This window comes from Podarcis liolepis, assembly GCF_965112155.1.
Source record: "Podarcis liolepis genome assembly, chromosome: 7".
NCBI lineage: Eukaryota > Metazoa > Chordata > Lepidosauria > Squamata > Lacertidae > Podarcis > Podarcis liolepis.
In genome coordinates this window covers 76,935,970-76,955,906 of record NC_139561.1, presented here as the reverse complement: position 1 = coordinate 76,955,906, position 19,937 = coordinate 76,935,970, and the positions used below count along the sequence as shown (strand labels likewise).

The 19,937-nt window shown below is 48.3% G+C and overlaps 1 protein-coding gene across 1 annotated transcript; it reads right to left on the bottom strand.

Annotated features, from left to right (window-relative positions):
• Positions 1 to 3,481: 3,481 nt before the first annotated feature.
• HAS1 (hyaluronan synthase 1) lies at positions 3,482 to 17,835 on the bottom strand. The gene is made up of 5 exons (XM_083515352.1): positions 17,105 to 17,835; positions 10,080 to 10,777; positions 6,781 to 7,006; positions 5,870 to 6,002; positions 3,482 to 5,331 (listed from the first exon to the last, which is right to left on the bottom strand). Exons 1-5 carry the CDS (start codon positions 17,289 to 17,291, stop codon positions 4,656 to 4,658), a joined length of 1,920 nt encoding a protein of 639 aa, XP_083371478.1. The 5' UTR covers positions 17,292 to 17,835; the 3' UTR covers positions 3,482 to 4,655.
• Between the last annotated feature and the right edge of the window lie 2,102 nt (positions 17,836 to 19,937).

Sequence of the window (19,937 nt, the reverse complement as noted above, 5' to 3'; positions counted from 1 at the left end):
TTCCCCTGTTTACACTACCCCCCCTTCTCCAGCCAGTTGCTTTGTTTTCCATGTGCTCTTGGCCTTTTGACCTTAGGCTCAAGTTTAATGGAGGCACATGGTTTTATTTTACTATTTACCAAACTCTTAATTATGTAGGGTCTGTGTAACCTTGGTCTTCAGCCTGTAATTCCAGCTTTTACGACTTTGAGAATTGTTTTCTGCTATAAATCAAGGGGGGGGGCCTTGTCTAGGAGGAAAACATTGCCAAAGGTTCTCTAAACAGCTGGCATGAAACATTTGAAAATCTAAGCCCATTTAATTTAGGAACCTGATCAAGATATAAGCCAATATAAGCCTTGATTAAAAATGCAGTCTATATTCAGATGCCACATACTTACCCTGAAAAGTCTGTATCTGGAGGTGCTGCTTTTGCACATGCGCACGCAGCAAAACCCGGAAGTCTACACTTCCGAGTTTGCCGCGTTCATAACTCGAAATTACGTTACCCAAAGGTAACGTAACCCAAGGTACCACTGTAGTTGTTTATTTCCTTGACATCTGATGGGAGGGCGTTCCACAGGGCGGGTGCCACTACTGAGAAGGCCCTCTGGCTGGTTTCCTCTAAGCACACTTCTTGGAGGGAGGGAACCACTAGAAGGCCCTCGGAGCTGGATCTCAGTGTCCGGGCTGAACAATGGGGGTGGAGATGGTCCTTCAGGTATACTGGGCCAAGGCTGTTTAGGGCTTTAAAAATCAGCACCAACACTTTTAATTGTGCTCAGAAACGTACTGGGGGCCAGTGTAGGTCTTTCAGGACCAGTGTTATATGGTCTCAGCAGCCACTTCCAGTCACTAGTCTAGCTGCTGCATTCTGGATTAGTTGTAGTCACCTTCAACGGTAGCTCCACATAAAGTGCATTACAGTAGTACAAGCGGGAGATAACCAGAGCATGCACCACTCTGGCAAGACAATCCATGGGCAGGTACGGTCTCAGATGGAGCTGGTAGACAGCCGACTTGGACACAGAATTGACCTCCGCCTCCATGGTCCTTCAGGGGCAGAGTTACCCCATTCAGGACCAGGGAGTCCTCCATACTCACCCGCCCCCTATTCCCCCCAAACTGTACTTCTGTCTTGTCAGAATTCAACCTAAATCTGTAACTGCCATCCATCCTCCAACCCCCTCACATGTCAGCTCCCTATTTTCCAATGGATGCTGCCTTATGGCAGGTCGGAATATTTGCCTTATCTTCTTCTTTGCTCTACCTGGCAGCAAACACAACAAAGACTCTTCACAGAGAGGGGAAAAGAAGACCCAGAAAGCTATCTAGGAAGATTCATGTTGATACCGGAAAAGATCCTAGAACACATAATTAAACAGTCGGTCTGTGAGCACTTAAAAAAGGATGCTTAAAAAAGGGCACTGTGGTTACAGAAACAAGTAATGCCAGACGAACCTCATTTCTTTATTTTTGCTAGCGTTAAAAGGTTGGTGGATTAGAGGAAGGCTATGGATGTAGTGTATCTTGATTTCAGTAAGGCTTTCAATAACGCTCCCCATGACATTCTTGTGGTGAAGCTGGTAAATTGTGGGCTGGACTGACTGAACCCAAAGAGTGCTCATTAATGGTTCCTCCTCATCCTGGGAAAAAGTGACAAGTGGGGTGCCGTGGGGTTCTGTCCTGGGCCCGTTCCACAGCTTTATAGATGACTTGGATGAAGGAACCGAGGGGATGCTCATCAGATTTGCAGATGACACCAAATTGGGAGGGGTAGCTAATTGCACAGAAGACAGAATTGGGATTCAAAATGACCTTAACAGATTGGCGAACTGGGTCCAAACTAACAGAATGAAGATCAATAGGGACAGATGTAAGGTTCTTAACTTAGGCAGGAATAACCAGCTGCACAACTATAAGATGGGGGACATCTGATTTGCCAGCAGTGCATGTGAAAAGGGTCTAGGAGTCTTGGTAGACCACAAGCTTAACATGAGTCAGTGTTTTTGCAGCAGCTATTGCTCTTCTAGGCTGCATCAGCAGAAGTGTAGTGTCCCAGTCAAGGGGGGTAATAGTCCCACTCTATTCTGCCTTGTTCAGACCACACCTGGGGTACTATATCCAATTCTGGGTGACACAATTTAAGAAGGATGTTGACAAGGTGGAATGTGTGTAGAGGAGGGCAAGCAAGATGATCAAGGGTCAGGAAACCAAGCCTTATGAGAAATGGTTGAGGGAGTTTGGTATGTTTAGCTTGGAAAAGAGGAGACAGAGGATATATGACAGCCGTCTTCAGATATCTCAAAGGCTGTTACATGCCACATGGAGCAAGCTTGTTTTCTCCAGCTCCAGAAGCTAGGACCTGAACCAATGTTGGTAAGAGCTGTTCAACAGAGGAACAGACGCTCTCAGGTGGTGAACTCTCCTTCCTTGGAGGTTTTTAAAGCAGAGGTTGGATGAGCTGAGATTCCTGCATTGCAGGGGGTTGGACTAGATGACCCTTGGCGATCCCTTCCATCTCTACAATTCTATGAATCCTTTCCAACCAACTGTTACCTAATATTTTAAACTGGAGATTGGACCTGGGAGCTTCTGGGTGCAAAGCAAGTTCCCACCCAACTTGGCTACAATAAGAAGCCTTGCAGCAATCACCTTTTTGTTATTGGTGTATTTATGCATATCAGGCACTAGAGCTATTGAACAAATTAGCAAATAAAATTAATACAATTATTGTTGTTCATTTCAGTTTTGAGCTGCAGGAGTTTGTGGCTAGGTGGCCAAGCTACAAATCATTAAGTCTTTGTTTTCAGCCTTCCATTTGCCACAAATTCACCAGGTGGTCTTAAGGAGGATCACCTCTCTTGGCTTTAGACCCAGCCCCACTCATCTACAATAAAAATACAAACAAGGAACCGGTGGGTGATGTTGGGACTCCAGCTCCCATCACCCTCAGCCAACGTGGCCCATAACAAGGGATGATGGGAGTTGTAGTCTAGCAACATCTGTAGGTCAACAGGTTCTTCAAGAAGACAAGAACTTTGAAAAAGATTGGGGAAAGGTTATAATTTACCTTTGAGACCACTGCAAGCAGGTTAAAACATTAACAGAATTTTAACCACACTTGTAAAGTAACGGGAAGTATGGATATTTTAGAAGGATAAAAGTTTGGATAAATATTGATATGCAGTTGTAAATAGTAACATTAGGACCCTTGAAAGGGATGGGGGGAAGTCAAGAGTTTCAGAGCAATCTCGATATTTGGATTTTGAACTGATGTTTGTAATATGTTTATATTTTTCAAAAAATTAATAAAAAATATAAGAAAACAAGACAAAAAACCCAGATTATTCACTGCTGCTGTAAAGATTACAAAGCAACTGCATGCTAAGTGCTTTGAACCTCTGAAAGTGCTATGCAACTGCTAAGTACTGTTTTTCTTCGATAGCAAAGTTTCTACCTTCCCTACAAAAGTGAAATTAACGCAAGCACACCAAGGACAAGTTTTCCAAAAAAAATATGTTTTATTTTTTAATACCATTTATAAAAAATAACTGTTTTTAAAAATCCTCGTTATTCAATTTTCTTTCTTTTTTTAAAAAAAAACACATCAACAACCATTAAATAGCCCTTATTATTAAAATACAGCAAATAAATAATATCACACTCCTTCATTTTCCTGTAGAAAGGAGCTCCCAAAACTCCAATGGTCAACATTACAATTTAAAAAACAACAACAGAGAGGTGGTTAAGGGCGACTTTGACCCTCCCCTCTCAGCCACAATGCCAATTTCCTTTCCAGGTGAAAGAAACAAAAACAAACAAAGCGAAAACCAAGACAGAAGTTTCCAGCTTCTGTCCCATAACTGTAAACTGTGTTTTTTCTGTAACCATCAAGTGTTCACAAGTCAAGATAAGACATAGCACTAAGGGATTTCTTTTTCTTGCAGGAAAAATAGAGAGAAGAGAATCCTTTTATGTCATGCAGGATTCATGTGTGTCAAGGTCTGGTCTCCAGTTCCATCAAAAGGAACCTCCTTCTTTTCCCAGTCAGATCCAACCTGTTGCATGCGTCAACTGAACAGCAACCATTGGCCAACATCCCTCCATCCTTGTCTCTCTGCTCAGTGGCTGCAGCACTCAAGACTTGGATCTGCAGTGGCATTTCAGTGCAATGAGATTGGTTCCTGTGCGTCAGGTGTCCCTGTGGGGTTTCGCATCACCCAGCTGACCCACCCCAGAGATGGCTGCATTTCAAGAAGGAGGGAAAGGCAGACATTTGGCTTTTTTTGGAACGTGGAAAAAAACCTCGAACACTATATAAATAAACTGAGGTCAGAAACATCTCCCAGGACCTAGACCGTTAGCAGCCAAAGAGGGAGAGAAGAGGAGGCTAGGAGACCCTCACGCCTTGTTGGGTAAAAGATCTCCTCCCTGAGATTCAGGCAACTCCGGGGCTTCTAGTCCTAGAAGAGAACCCAAGGAGTGTGTACATCCACTCTGCTGACAGACCACATGATGGAGTGGAAACTCACAGGACACTGAACTCATCATTTCTTAGCCAGGAGTGGCTCCTATGAGATAACGCTTCACTCCTAGACCTTGGGTGAGCACCCAAGTCCTTACTGGTCCGAGATTCTGTCTTACAGTCAGGTTTCAGAACCCCCCCAGGCCCTTCACACCTGAACACTATAGAAATCCACCCGTTTCCGGCAGCATCTCCGCACCCACAGCCAATAAAGCATGATCATGAATGTCCAGTAGCCGACATAGATGGCTGAGCCAATGAGCAGGTACCAGATCTCGGTCTGCTTGGCCTCGGTTGTCCAGTCAGCCAGGGCCTCCTGGTAGATGGTGTAGACCAGGCCTCCCAAGAGCAGCAGGCCCCAGATGGAGACAGGCAGCAGAGGCATATAGTTCCCCACCATCTTCTTCCTGCCCGAGGTGCCCCAGCTGCTCTTGTTCATCGTGATGATGGCGAAGTACTTGGCGGGCAGCAAGCCGCCCATGTAGAGCACGGCATAGAGAGACATGAAGATCATGATGAAGTTCTTCCTCAGCCAGCAGGCATAAAGGGCCTTCACGCAAGCCACCAGTTGGACGCAGAGCAGCACCCACAGGATGTCCCACAAGTTCCCCCCGTAGAAGAGCCGCAGGACGGTGGCCGTGACGAAGAAGGGGAAGATCCCGGCCACCACCGACTCGTAGGTCATCCACAGGTGGTGGCGGTGCCACCAGAGGGCGTTGTAGAGCCACTCGCGGAAGTAGGACTTGGTCCAGCGAGTCTGCTGCGCCAGCCATCTCAGGAACACGGACGGCGTCTCCGAGTAGCAGCGGGAGCGGGCAGTGTACCTGGTACATGGAGGAGAAAGGAGGAGAAGTTAAGAATATAATATGGTCTTCATTCAATTTCGTCTGGAACAGGAATGGGGAACCTGCAGCCCTCCAGATGTCACTGAGCTACAACCAGTGGCATAGCACAGGGGGCACAGGGCCAGTTGCCCCAAGTGCAAAATGGTTAGGGTCGCAAAATTTCAATGCCCGGTTCTATCGCTGGGCTCTGTTGAAAACGGCTTCTCCATGTGAACCAGGAAGTGACCTCTCCAGACAACAGAATGACTCTATTTTTCTTAACTCTGCAACTGTGCATGCCTACTCTGTCCATTTCTGTCCCTCCCCCCTTCTCTGTAGCCCCGGGCACTGGCAACCCACGCTACACCACTGACTACAACTCCCATCATCCTTGACCAGCAGCTGTGCTGCCTTGGGGCTGATGGCAGCTGGAGCTACCCAACAAGATGCTGTCTCCTTGCACCTCTCCCATCTCCTTGCCATTTTTCATTCTGCATCACCCCTGCTCCAGAAAACCCAAGTCTCCACATGTTCTTACTTGGTGGCATAGCCGATGCTCAGCATCCGGTTGGTGAGGTGCCGGTCATCTCCAAAGGTGCAGTGGGTACCCAGGAACTTCTGATTGTACCAGGACTCTAGAAACTGCTGCAGGAGGTCATTCCGATACAGGCCTATGGGGGGGGGGGACAAAACAGGTGAGAAACAAACGTAAGGTAAAAAGGACCCCTGGACGGTTAAGTCCAGTTAAATTTGACTATGAGGTGCGGCACTCATCTTTGCTTTCATGCCGAGGGAGCCGGTGTTTGTCCACAGACAGCTTTTCCGGGTCATGTGGCCAGCATGACATTGTGGCACAATGGCAATCCTTGTTGAGTGCCAGAGTGCACGGAAACACCATTTAACTTCCAGCCACAGTGGTACCTATTTATCTACTTGCACTGGTATGCGTTCATACTGCAAGGTTGGCAGGAGTCGGGACAGAGCAACGGGAGCTCACCCTGTTGCATGGATTCAAACCGCTGACCTTCCAATCAGCAAGCACAAGAGGCTCAGTGGTTTAGACCACGGTGCCGCCCGCATCCCTGATACAAATACAGTCATACCTTGGGTTAAAGACGCTTCAGGTTAAATCTTTTCAGGCTGCATTCTGCGGTGACCCGGAAGTATCGGAAAGGGTTACTTCCGAGTTTCACCACTCGCGCATGCGCAGATGCTCAAAATGACGTCGCGTGCATGTGCAGAAGTGGCGAATCGCGACCCGTGCGTGCGCAGATGTGCGTTGCGTTCTGCTCAGGTTGTGAACGGGGCTCTGGAACGGATCCCGTTCGCAACCAGAGGTACCACTGTATACAACGGGATGGTAAAACATAACCAGCTTTCTGATCAAACGAATAAACTGCTTCCTGTTGAAAATAAGGAGGCGGAACCAACGCACAGGGGAAGCCTTACCCAGGGGGCCACTGATACAAGAAACACAGTCAAAGTAAGACTGGCAGGCGCGCTCGATGTTGAAGGCCATCCAGTACCGCAAGCTGCTCATGAAGCTGATATAGGAGTCGGAGAGGTTGAGGATCCGCACATCCCCACCGACAGCCCCGTAGCGTTCGTTTGACTCCAGCACCTTCACCAGTTCCAGGGTTGCATCTGGGGCCAGCTTGGTGTCCGAATCGCAAACCTGGGAGAGGCCAAGAGATAGAGATTGAGAAGGGACACCCCTGGAATTTGCCAGAGAGATCTGAGTTGCCAGAAGCTCGATTTACAGAACACGGGGAAAGTTAGCCAGAGCACTCTCACTTTCAAAGGCTGATTCACACATCTGCACAGTCGTCACTGGAGAATTGTGACACCGAGCGATGACTAAGCTTGCGGTGAAATGCCCCAGCTTTGACACTTTCATAGCTTGGTCAATGCCACAATCCTTTCCAGTGTGCAACTGCTAAGTGCACAATAATTAAGTAACGCACATGCATGTGTGAAGCAGCCCAGGGTCTGTGGCAAAACCAGAGAATGTATGGAAAGCTTCCCCAAAAAGCAACATTCGTGTCTGTGACAAGTGTGATGCAATGGGGGAGAGCACAGAGTGTGTGCAGGGGACAGCCCATCTCAGACGCTGTCTCGGTTTATGTGATTAATTGACTGGCTTGAGGCAAATCAGTCTTTTGCTTGCCTTGTCTGTAAAACGGGCACAATTAATGCAAGGATAAGAACAGGAGAAAGGTTATAAAGCATTTTGCACACCCCCAGAGTTAGAAATGACACTTCTTTGGCTAATGAGTGATGTACAAATGAGGGAGAATGAATTGCTCATATTGCAGAACATTAAGCGGATCAATAGTTTGGTTGAAGGTGGTTGGGAAGCAAGGAGTGGAGGGGAACCTTATGAAAACTAATTTGTAAAGCACAGTTAATTATATGGATGCAATAATCTGTTACACTGAAAAAGAGACAGAAATTTGGGTTATATGGTTAGCCAGGTAAGAAACTGAAGGAGATACAGGTGGGACCTTGAGAGTAGGGCATGATGGGTAGAGGTCAAAGGGCAAAACTTCACCATCTTAACGAGCTTTGCTCCTCATCACAACCCAGGGAAGCAGCTTAGGTTTTGCAAAGTATGCAATGAGCTACATGTTTAATAAGGCTTAATAAGGATAATTATCATGTTGAACATTTTCCTCTTTCGACAATACTTCTAAGCGGCAATCTCTCTATCCCTCTTGGCATCTGTATTGGAGTTGAAATCATTTCTATATATGCAATTGTTTTAACTGCATTTTTACATTATTTTGGTATCGTGTACTTGCTCTGAGATGCTAAAGAAGAAGCGATGCGTAAACAAAATTAGATAAACAGATTCATGCAGATTGCAGAAGCTTCCCCCTCCCCCTTGGTGAAGAATTGGGGTTTTCTTGGGACAAGGTTTCGATCTCTCCCGCCCCCACCCCCAGAGTATATACATGAAAGGTCAGCAACTAGAAACCCCAGGACAAATCTACCCTGCAGACAGGTGCCATCTGGTCCACTCCTTGCCAGCCTGTGAGGCAAAGAGCAACATCTGGATTTGGTGGGATTTGGCAGGAGGCAATTTTGGAAACAAAGGTGGGGCAGAGACAGAGACTTTGGCTTGCTGCTCCTCTTCTGCTTTGTCAGTCTGGCACTCCAGCAAAATTAGTTGGTGACCAGGGATGCCTCCAGAATTTAGGGCAGCGTGTCGCCCTTCAGAATAAGCTTGAAGGGGTCAAATTAGATATTAAAGCCCAGAGGTAGCAGGAGAGGAGATACCGTATTTTTCGCCCTATAGGACGCACTTTCCCCCCTCCAAAAATGAAGGGGAAATGTGTGTGCATCCTATGGGGTGAATGCAGGCTTTCGCTGAAGCCTGGAGAGCGAGAGGGGTCAATGCGCACCAACCCCTCTTGCTTTCCAGGCTTCGTGCAGCTCTCCGCAAGCCGTGGGAGCCCGGCGCTGGGCTTCCACGGCTTGCGGAGAGCTGCCTGTTCTGGGGGCTGTGGTCGGGGGAAGCTTGGGCTTCCCCTGCCCCAGCCCCATGCCTGGGGGGGGGGGAGAATAATTTTTTTTTTTACTTTATTTCCCCCCCAAAAAACTAGGTGCGTCCTATGGGCCGGTGCGTCCTATAGGGCAAAAAATACGGTAGTTCATAGGTAGCATGACTAGGCAAAACCAAGAAAAATAAATTCTGTACCCAGATAAGCTGGACTGTGGAAATTAAGCAAATTTCCAGATTTTTCTGTATTTTGCACAATCGATTCTGCTTCCCATAGTAAAGTGTTAGGGGCCGCTCCCTTTGACTCGCAGAAGCACGCTCTCTTCAGGCACTGACTCGCACACTTTTAAAAGGTCAATCTTAACAAGCCACAAGGGTCTGGCTAGCAACTGAGCATTTGTTTTTAAATAAACCAAGTTCGTAGCTCTTATGGCATAAGTCAATAACTGGAGAAGAAGGCGACTCAGTGGGATTTGTGTGGGTCAGGAAACACAAGGCTTCGGTGCCTCGCCTTGCCTCATCCCATCCCTGTCTCAGAATGCTGAACCCTGCAACCAATGCCATATTTTGGTATTTTTCTGAGCTTCTGCAGAAATCACAGAATGCACTTAAGTATACACTTCAGCGGGTGTCAAGGTCTATACTGAGGAACCACAAGCTTCCTTGTAAGCTGACCAGGAGCACCTTAATGAGGTTAGCAACGGAAGACGCATTTGCCCATAATTACTGATCTTCCAATGTGCAGCCAGAGAAGAATGGAGAGCATATCGTTGAATTGCAGAGCTGGAAGGGACCCCAGGGGTCATCTAGTCCAACCCCAGGATTCTCAGCTAAAGCAACCCTGACCGTCCAACCTCTGCTCAAAAGCAAACGCTGTGCATTCTCACTGCATGCAGCGAGGCACGACACATGGCTAGCATACAGGGCAGGGCTGTTCAAGAGGTGGAATGAGACAACCATTTCAGGCAGCAGGCACGGGAGACTGGCAAACTCAAGCACCCCTTCCCTTTCCCCCTTAGGGCCATTTGCCCTGCCACTTCTGCTGCTAGCACCTTACCTGTGTGGCAAGGATCTCTGCCTTTCCCACATCTCCTCCCTGCTTTCTGCTTTAATTCCCCCTTGAAGTTCAACAGCCTTTCTCTGCTGCGAGAAATGTTGGCCCAGTCCCTATCTCTCAGCCTGAAGGACATTGCGGGATGGGATAAAACAAACGAGGAAGCGAGACAACCGGATAGGAGCCATTTACCTGGACGTAGTCCACCGAGTTGCCCAGGGCCTTGAAAGCTGTGTACATGACTTCCCTCTTCCCTCCCCATTTCTGCATGATGCAGACACATCTCTTGGTCCGGATCAGCTCTTCTACGGCCAGCTGCCCGAGGTCGTCCATATCTATTTCACTGTAGACAGGCGGCTCATCTCCGGCTTGGTAGCCGCTGTCCCCTTCGTCTACATCCAACAGAGGCTGCTGGTGGTAGTTGTTCTCCCAGACAAACGTCCCCACGTCTTCCCCCGCAAAGACCTCTTGGAACATGTCCATCATGTACCGGTCGTCAGGGCTGTTGCCATCGATCACCATGATGACCCGGAGCTTCTCCGGAGGGTACAAGGTTGCCTTGACGGACTCGAGGCACTCGCGGAGGTAAGCCGGGTCCTCCTGGTAAGCGGAGATGGTGAGAGCCACCGTCTTGGTGTAGCTGCAAGTCAGAGAGTCCCTCTTCATCCTCTTGTGCTCCAGGAAGGCAAAGAAGCTCTGGATGATGAGGTGGGCCGTGAGGAAGGCCCCGTAGAGGCCAAAAGCCATAATGTGGTACTGGTCGGAAGCCAGCTGGTTCCCTGAAATGTAGGCCCATGCCAATATGGACAGTATGAGCAGCGCAAAGCCGATGGTGACGATCCGACGTCCGATAGAGACAACGCCCTTTGGCAGTATGGTGACATCCATCCCTGGAAGGAATAGTCAAGGTAGTGAGTGAGCTGAATTGTTCTCAGGAGAATTTATTGTCGATGGAATGGGGCCACCCCACAGCGTAAGTGCTCTCTGGGCAGCACACAAAACAAACACAACAATTACAATGCAAAACAAACTATTAAAAACCCATTAAGCATGCAGATGGTATTTACTGTATTTTTTGCTCTATAAGACTCACTTTTTCCCTCCTAAAAAGTAAGGGGAAATGTGTGTGCGTCTTATGGAGCGAATGCAGGCTGTGCAGCTATCACAAAAGCCAGAACAGCAAGAGGGATTGCTGCTTTCACTGCGCAGCGATCCCTCTTGCTGTTCTGGCTTTTGAGATTCAGAATATTTTTTTTCTTGTTTTCCTCCTCCAAAAACTAGGTGCGTCTTGTGATCTGGTGCATCTTATAGAGCAAAAAATACGGTATTTAACATTTATCCACAGGTCAAGAATACACACGGCACTATTCAGAGGCAGTGGGGAAACAAGATGGCTGAAAGACTCTGGGATCAAGGAGGGCAGATTTGTACCACCTGGACCCCTGCTCCCAAAAGGCCACAGCGGCTTCATGCCGACAGACAAGAGTGCAGAAATGTTCTGGGCAGGAGAACAGGAGGCGAGTACTATGGCAAGTTGCGACTCACTGGACTTTTCTTCCCCACATCAACAACTTGTAGCATGGGGATTGTACCCGCCGGCATCTGGGCAGAAAGTATAAAGCTGGGACCCACTGCAGATGGCAGAAGGCTGCTAAGTGCACCACCCAGGTACAGTGATCTCAAAGGGGCAAAAAAATAAAAATAAATACAGTCTCCCCTTTTGGGTTTACACCCTGAGGAATGGGAACACCCAGCTCTGGACAAATTTAATAAAGACTGCTGTGGGGCCGGTTCTAGAGCGAGAGGTGAAATGGTCGAGGGGCTTTAGTCCCTTGTTGTTGCCCATGATTAACAAAGCCGGAATAAATTATGTGCAAAACTTAGGATTCCCCCCAGTTTGCACAGCTTACAAAAGTCACATTGTTCAGGTTCTTAGCTGCAGAATCTGGATTTCCTGGGTGCATTAAAAATAAATAAATTTCAGCTTTCAATCCACACAGCCCTGGTGTTTACTGTTGGTCCCTAAGAGATATAGAAAATGGCCTCACCTGCGTATCTCAAAGGGCGAAAGATTTATGGGCAAAGGAACAACCTCTCTATGGGCTCAGAGCAGTGTTCGATTTAAAGAGGAATGCCAGCTCCAAGGATCATTCTGAGATGCTCACTAGTAACCATTGCAGAAGCACAAGAAGGGGCATAAAATCTCTTAGAATGGCAATGGCGCCCACCTGAGAGGGGCCGGGACTGAGTTCCTATGAGTTCCCCCGGAAAAAAAAGCCCTGGTGTTTAGATTTCAAAGGCTGTGGCTTCTTGCAAGTCTAGGCACAGACTACAGTGGTACTTCGGGTTACAGACGCTTCAGGTTACATACGCTTTGGGTTACAGACTCTGCTAACCCAGAAATAGTGCTTCAGGATAAGAACAGAAATCGTGTTCCGGCTGCGCGGCAGCAGCAGGAGGCCCCATTAGCTAAAGTGGTGCTTCAGGTTAAGAACAGTTTCAGGTTAAGAACAGACCTCCGGAACGAATGAAGTGCTTAACCCGAGGTACCACTGTACTACCATAGAAGATGCTGTCTCTTTCTCCCTACCCAAAATCTGTCATCTTGAACCTTTGAGGGGTGTACACCACCTACAGGCAAGAATGATGTACTGCACCAGAGACCCAGAGTGAATATATCTGCCAAGTTATCCCATCTTTAACATATGGGTGGGCGTATATGCGGACGGCGCCGGCTCCCGGCCTCTAGAGTGAGATGAGCGCACAACCCTAGAGTCTGTCAAGACTGGCCCGTACAGGCAGGGGTACCTTTACCTTTATATGGACCCAACCAGAGGCTGAGCCATGATTTGCATTAAAGCCAACAATGGAACAGGGCTCCTGGCTAGCCTGCAACAACCCCCCACCCCCCAAGAAGAGGGCAATAGCCAATCTCTGTTTGGAGATTGCTGGTTCTACTATTAAATGTTTACACAAGTTTCTCTCCAGGTTCCTCCACTCCAAACTAACCTCCTGGCAGGGGCTCAGGGTAACTCTATAAAAAATAATTAATAGAGCCAAGGAAGAGGCGTTTTCAAAAAGACTACAGCAAATGACACCAACGGGTCATTGAATAAATAAATGACAAAGTGCTTGACACAGTGCATACCATTTGCACACCCCACTTAGCAAATGGAACAGAAATCCCGTGTTGTTGTTTTTCCCCTTGCTCGCCCCTTCCTGCGACAGCACATGAAAATCTCCTTCCTCCTATTTTAACCGCAAATATCAAGTGAAATCCTGCACATACCTACCTAGGGATAAGTCTCACGGAACTCAAGTGTGTAGACATGAATAAGATTGCACTGCCAAACCGAAAAGTCCTGGCCTCTCAGAGCCGCTGGTAAAATCTAGGGCTTATCCACACCAGACCAAAATGTGGACCCCATCCCAGTTTTGTCCCAGAAACTTTCCCCCTTTAAATGAGGAGTTTTTGGTCCTTGCCATTTTGGACTTTCCCATGACAAACACACACACACACACACACACACACTTAAAGGGAGAAAAGTCCAGGACAGCACTGGGATGACAGCCTGCGGACACCCCCACATCAGTGAAGAAAACCCCCATTTTGCTCCACAAGCCTTTAGGGAGCCCTCTAGCTCATGGGTAGGCAAACTAAGGCCCAGGGCTAGATCCGGCCCAATTGCCTTCTAAATCCGGCCCGTGGATGGTCCTGGAATCAGCGTGTTTTTACATGAATAGAATGCATCCTTTTATTTAAAATGCATCTCTGGGTTATTTGTGGGGCCTGCCTGGTGTTTTTACAGGAGTAGAATGTGTGCTTTGATTTAAAATGCATCTCTGGGTTATTTGTGGGGCCTGCCTGGTGTTTTTACAGGAGTAGAATGTGTGCTTTGATTTAAAATGCATCTCTGGGTTATTTTTGGGGAATAGGAATTCGTTCATCCCCCCCCCAAATATAGTCTGGCCCCCCACAAGGAGGGACAGTGGACCGGCTCCCTGCTGATAAAGTTTGCTGACCCCTGCTCTAGCTTATGCATTTCTCTGCAAACCATTGAACAGCAAACCCCACACTCTAACCACTATGCACCACTACTCCAATCTCTTCTGCTGCTAGAGCAACCCGAAGCAACATTTGGAACTGGCCTTCCAAAAAGCCTGGTCCTGCACTCCCTCGGTGGTGAACACACACAACCATCAGCGACCCCAAACACGCAGCTTACGTGAGCCCAGATGATCATAAGCGTACAGACATACCAGGAAGCTGAATAAAGAGTTGCCCCTGTGGCTTGATAGAACCAGGGTTGGCCCCAGACATTTGGGCGTCGGAGGCGAATCAGAAATTGATGCCTTTCCCCGTTGCAGTTTGAGAGGGGTGCTTTTTTTATATGCAGCCGAGGCTCCTCACACCCCGGATCCTTGCTGCCCCCTTCTTCTCGATGCTGATCTTCACTTGGGAAATATTGGAAATCTCTCCCCCATGCCTATTTTCAATCCCCCTTTCTTTTCAATGCTGATCCTCACTGTCCCCTAACTTCCGACACAGATCTTATTTATTTTTATTTTATTTATTAAATTAATTTACCGCCCTTCACCAAAAGATCTTGGGGTGGTTCCCAGAATAAAATACAAGAGAATTAAACCAAACCAGCAAAACAATACCTTTCCCCCTTCCCACAGACACATTTTAAAGGCTGTAGAATATTGCTCAGCTAGTTGAACAGGAACCGTTTCGCCTGGAGCCTTAAAAAATATACAATGAAGGTGCCAGGCGAACCTCCCTGGGGAGAGCATTCAACAAATGGGGAGCCACTACAGAAAAGGCCCCGTTCTCGTGTTTGCCACCCTCTGAACCTCATGTGGAGGAGGCATACAAAGAAGGGCCTCAGATGATGAACACAGAGTCCGGGACGGTTTATATGGGGAGAGGCAGTCTTCACCCTTTTCGGATTGCTGCATTGGAGACCTAGTGATGAAAGAGGCGGCTGACGGGTTTGCGCTTCTTTTCCATCGGCCTCCTCTCTTGCTGCTGTGCCAGAGGGGAGCAGGCAGCAGTGGGGCACCGCGGGGGCAGTGGCAGAGCATGCCCCTCCCAACTCCCCAGAGCCTGCCGCCCGAGGTAGATGCCTCACCTTGCCTCATGGGCAGGCCGGCCCTGGTTAGAATTCCACCACAACCATTTTAGGGTGGAATGGCTGCTATACCCACATTGGGTAGGAGGAGGTCCATTGTTCAAATCCCGACTCAGCCACAAATTCCATTAGCAACCTTCCATCAGCAACCTGAGGTCAATACTGCTGGTCTACCTTTTCCTGGGTTTTTTGTAAGGTTCACTGCCGATGCAACTAACCAGGAAGCTGAAGGCATTTCAAATGAAGGGTCACAACTCATAGAATCTTAGAGGCGGAAGGCACCCAAGAGTCATCTAGTCCAACCCCCTTGTGATGGCACCACTTTTGCCTCCAATAAAATCCCTTCCCAAAAACATTCCCCAAACCGTTTGACCACAGGCAGTGGCACATGTATGTATACCTGAAGGAGCGTCTCCACCTCCATCATTCTGCCCAGACACTGAGGTCCAGCGCTGAGAGCCTTCTGGCAGTTCCCTCACTGCGAGAAGCCAAGTTCCAGGGAACCAGGCAGAGGGCCTTATCGGTAGTGGCGCCCGCCCTGTGGAACGCCCTCCCACCAGATGTCAAAGAGAAAAACAACTACCAGACTTTTAGAAGATATCTGAAGGCAGCCCTGTTTAGGGAAGCTTTTAATGTTTAATAGGTTATTGTATTTTAATATTCTGTTGTAAGCCGCCAAGAGTGGTTGGAAACCCAGCCAGATGGACGGGGTATAAATAAAAAATTATTATTAATTATTACTATTATTATACCACAATGAAAAGAAAACCCTCCTTTCCACCACTTCTTAAAAGGTACCTTGAAAACTGCAAAGTGCCACCCCTGGAGGATTGCTTGGCATGATCAGACTTCCAAGAATCAGTGTTCTGGAGTACAAATCTCCCAGCCCAGCTTTTCAGGTATATGTGACAGATCAAAGTACCAACCAGACTGAGATAGGTTCTGCAGGCTGATTAAAATGTTGGCATCCCATCAGCATTTATGCCAACCTATATCAATCAATGTGGCAGCAGGCTCAGAACTCGGCAACCTCACTATCAGTGTTGTTGCCAGTCCTTTGTGCCAGCTCATTCACAACCAACATTATGATCCTTGGATGATGCTACCGAGATAAACTGGGGACCTTTTTATGCAAATCAAGACATGTACGTGTCTTGCAGCTGAAGTCTTTTCCTTGAAGTGTACACAGCAAGCCTCCACACGCACCCCCCAAGCTGCCCTAGACCTGCATGCTCCCACCTTTGCACTGACCACTAGGCTCTCCTGCTGCCCCCTGAGAGCAGCTCAATCACGGCTTTTCAAGTCACATTCCTGGTTGCAACCACTAACCGCTACTTCCAGCTCTGTTGCAACAAGGAGTGGAGTTTTGGCAGCAAGTGGGGAGGTGAACACGCACCTTATTTTACTCCTGTTAAATCAACCCAGCCTACGTATTGCAATTGCTCATTTGGACCAGGAACTTATAATTGGCACCTCAAAGTGCATTAAAGCAAAACACAGGAGAAGGGAACTCAGGGAACTTCTAAGCACTCAGTTACCAACTCAAACGGCGAGGAGGGGCAGAAATACATTTTTTAAAAAGCTTTCCAACTAGTCTCTATCAAGTAATCTGAAGTATTCATATATACACAGGACACCAGCCCCCACCCTGGTGTTGGGGCTTTAAGATCCAGTCACTCCATCCCTTCAGCAACATTAGAGCTTATTTTTCTAGGTTGGGGAGTGGGGGAAGGAGGGATGCAGAGTTTCAACGCCTCTGGAAATACCACTGCAACTGAAAGCCCTTGAAATATAATACTAACCCAACTGAAGTCCTAATTGTCCCATACAGAGGGGCTTCTTTGTTGCTACTCAGGGCTGAGTGAATTGCACTCTGCATGTGCTCAAGGGCGCGGTGGCTTTCTCTCTTTTGAGCGGCCATCCAGGGTCAAGCCCTGGCACCAATTCAGCATCAGTTTAAACCACTAGCTCACACTCCCCCCTCTCTCTCCAAGCAAAAGACGCCCAGGCTCCCTGTCCCACGAGACCTTGCCCCCCCACCCAGCCACCCTCCAGCAGCAGGCTCGCTGTCCCGTCTCTCACCTGCGGCGCTGGGGCGGCCGGAGCCCGTGTGCGATCCGGGTTTGGTTGCGGGGAAGTCTGGTTTGTTTGATGTCTGGCGGGGAAGCTTTTGAATCTCGCGAGGTGGGGGGGAGAGGAGGAGGGCGGGTTGGAGGGGAGGCGGCCCCTGACGTGCGTCAAGGCTGGGCTGGGGCCCATCTGATGTCATTGGGATCACTCACGCCCCAGTAATGCCGTTTTAGGGTCTGAGCCCCATCCCGTGGTGGAACACGCCCATCCATTCGCACACGTTGCTTTGCAGCCTCCAAGGAGTCTCCGGCTACTTTATCAACTCTCAAGCTGGGACTTAACTGGAACCGGATTTCCAGTGCTGGAAAAGAGTGCTCCTGAGAACGTGCCGAGTGCACTGCCCCTCGAGCTGCGTAAAAGCGCAGCTGGCCGACGCACTAGGCATCCAGCATTAGAAGGGGCGGGATCGAGGCTAGCAGTCAGGGGAGAAGCCTTGAACCCCGCACACAGCAAACATTTAAAGCCCCCTTCTGGGAACTGTAGTTTCGACAAAGCTACCGTTCCCAGCCCTCTGAACAGACGGATTTCCTGGCACGTGGGTGGGTGCGCTTTGACTGTGGTTATTTTATTTTTTGAAAGATATGGTGTGTGAGCACTTTTTTTTCCGTCTGGAGAATGATCCTCCTGCGTGCGTTTACTCGGAAGTAAGCCTCCCTTGATGGGTTTACTCCCGAGAAAGAGCGCACAAGGCGGCTGCCACGATGCAAGCCTCTTCACATTTTGCACGGAGGGTGGGGACAAACCCGGAGAATTTCCAGGAACAGCTGTCAGTAGTACTGCTAAAGTTCTCGAGTGCCTTGTGGAGAAGAAAAAGGATTTTCCCCTCCTGCAAAAGCCGGGCGGGAAGGCAGGGGGATTTGTATTTCGTAATCTGGCTGGGTGGACTTCGGAAGAAAATTGGAGGGTGGGGCAGTCCAGCTGTGGGATGGGGAGGGTAGAGATGGAGAATAGAAGGTGGATTTGGGCTACAGGAGAGTGTCTGAGGCGGGAGGAGGAGGAAGGGGATCAGAGTAGATGATGGCCAGGGGTCAAAGATGTGGGTCAGATGTGTTACCGGAGAGGGTAAGTCAAGGAGCTGATAAGGGGATCCCTGGGTTATAAAACAGGGCCAGGGGCATCTGTGAGACACGGTTGGCAAACAAGAAGAAAGGAGCCCATGAACAGATGTTATGAGGCAACTGACACATCGTGCGTCAAATTGTGGATCCTCCTGGGCCCGTTAAGTGCCAAGGCCGTGAGGCAAGCTAGACAAAACCAAACCAGAAGCATTATAATGTTTGCTGGGCTCTTGTATAATTGTGTGGTTTATATCCCATAGAGCATGAGACTCTTAATTTCAGGGTTGTGGGTTTGAGTTCCACGTTGGGCAAAAAGGTTCCTGTGTTGCAGAGGGTTGGACTAGATGACCCTCGTGGTCCCTTCCAACTCTACCAGTTCTATGATTGTAAGGTTGGTTAGGCTGAGAGGCAGAGATTGGCTGCTGGGAACTGCAAGTGGGTGGGGGAACCCTGTTGGACTCAGGCGCTGCTTGTGGGTATCTCAGAGCCGACTGGTTGGCTCCCGTGAGACCAAGATGGCAGCCAATACGGCCTTCAAAAACTTATTTTCGTTTTCTTGCTGCATTTATCTCCCACCTTTTCTCCAAAGAGCTCACGTGGGCATACACAACAACCCTGTGAGGTAGGTTAGGCGGAGACACGCTGGCTTGACCAAAGACACCCAGTGGGATGAGTGGGTAGGACCCAGTATTTCCCCCCTTCATTTTTATTAAAGAAAAAGTAATTAAAAGTGCGCACACGTGTGTGTGTGCAAACACACATTTTATGACACAAGAAATAAAAGATAAAAGGGTGGCGATCAGATCTTATCATTGTGTTCCATTGTATTATAAATATTGACGTATCCATAAATCTGTATGTCTACATTCTTAAGAAACATGCTTATCTATATGTACTGTGTTAAGAAATACATACCAATACAAATTTAAATAAGAGAGTTGGAGGACAACATATTCTTGTCATATAGCAACAAAAGGAACATTAAAGGTAAAGGGACCCCTGTCCATTAGGTCCAGTCGTGACCGACTCTGGGGTTGCGGCGCTCATCTCGCTTTATTGGCCAAGGGAGCCGGCGTACAGCTTCCGAGTCATGTGGCCAGCATGACTAAGCCGCTTCTGGCGAACCAGAGCAGCACATGGAAACGCCGTTTACCTTCCCGCCGGAGCGGTACCTGTTTATCTACTTGCACTTTGACGTGCTTTCGAACTGCTAGGTTGGCAGGAGCAGGGACTGAGCAACGGGAACTCACCCCATCGCGGGGATTCGAAAAAGGCACATTACTACCCCTCTTTTTCATTTTTAGCTAGGGAAAAGGTCATTATCGGTTCCAAAACCTACCTATCTAAGTTATCATGCCAGTATAGCCCCCCCCCCACAGGTTTAATATTGAGACTCCAAAATAAAAATAAGCAGGCTAGTCCTGCCCTGGTCCCCTCTAAATTTCACCTCTGCTGTGAGATATGAATGCCTCTGGTCCTTTTCAGATGGGAATAATAATAATATTAATAATTTATTATTTATACCCTGCCCATCTGGCTGGGTTTCCCCAGCCATTCTGGGCGGCTTCCAAAAGAATATTAAAATACTATGATACATCAAACATTAAAAGCTTCCCTAAACAGGGCTGCCTTCAGATGTCTTCTAAAAGTCTGGTAGTTGTTGTTCTCTTTGACATCTGGTGGGAGGGCGTTCCACAGGGAGGGCGCCACTACCGAGAAGGCCCTCT

Excerpts from the sequence above, each read along its gene's own strand:
- HAS1 (XM_083515352.1), bottom strand. The coding sequence starts at position 17,291 with ATGACATCAGATGGGCCCCAGCCCAGCCTTGACGCACGTCAGGGGCCG. Across the intron at positions 7,007-10,079 it reads ACTCGGTGGACTACGTCCAG|GTTTGCGATTCGGACACCAA; the intron begins GTAAATGGCTCC and ends GGCCTCTCCCAG. Across the intron at positions 5,332-5,869 it reads AGCATCGGCTATGCCACCAA|GTACACTGCCCGCTCCCGCT; the intron begins GTAAGAACATGT and ends TCCATGTACCAG.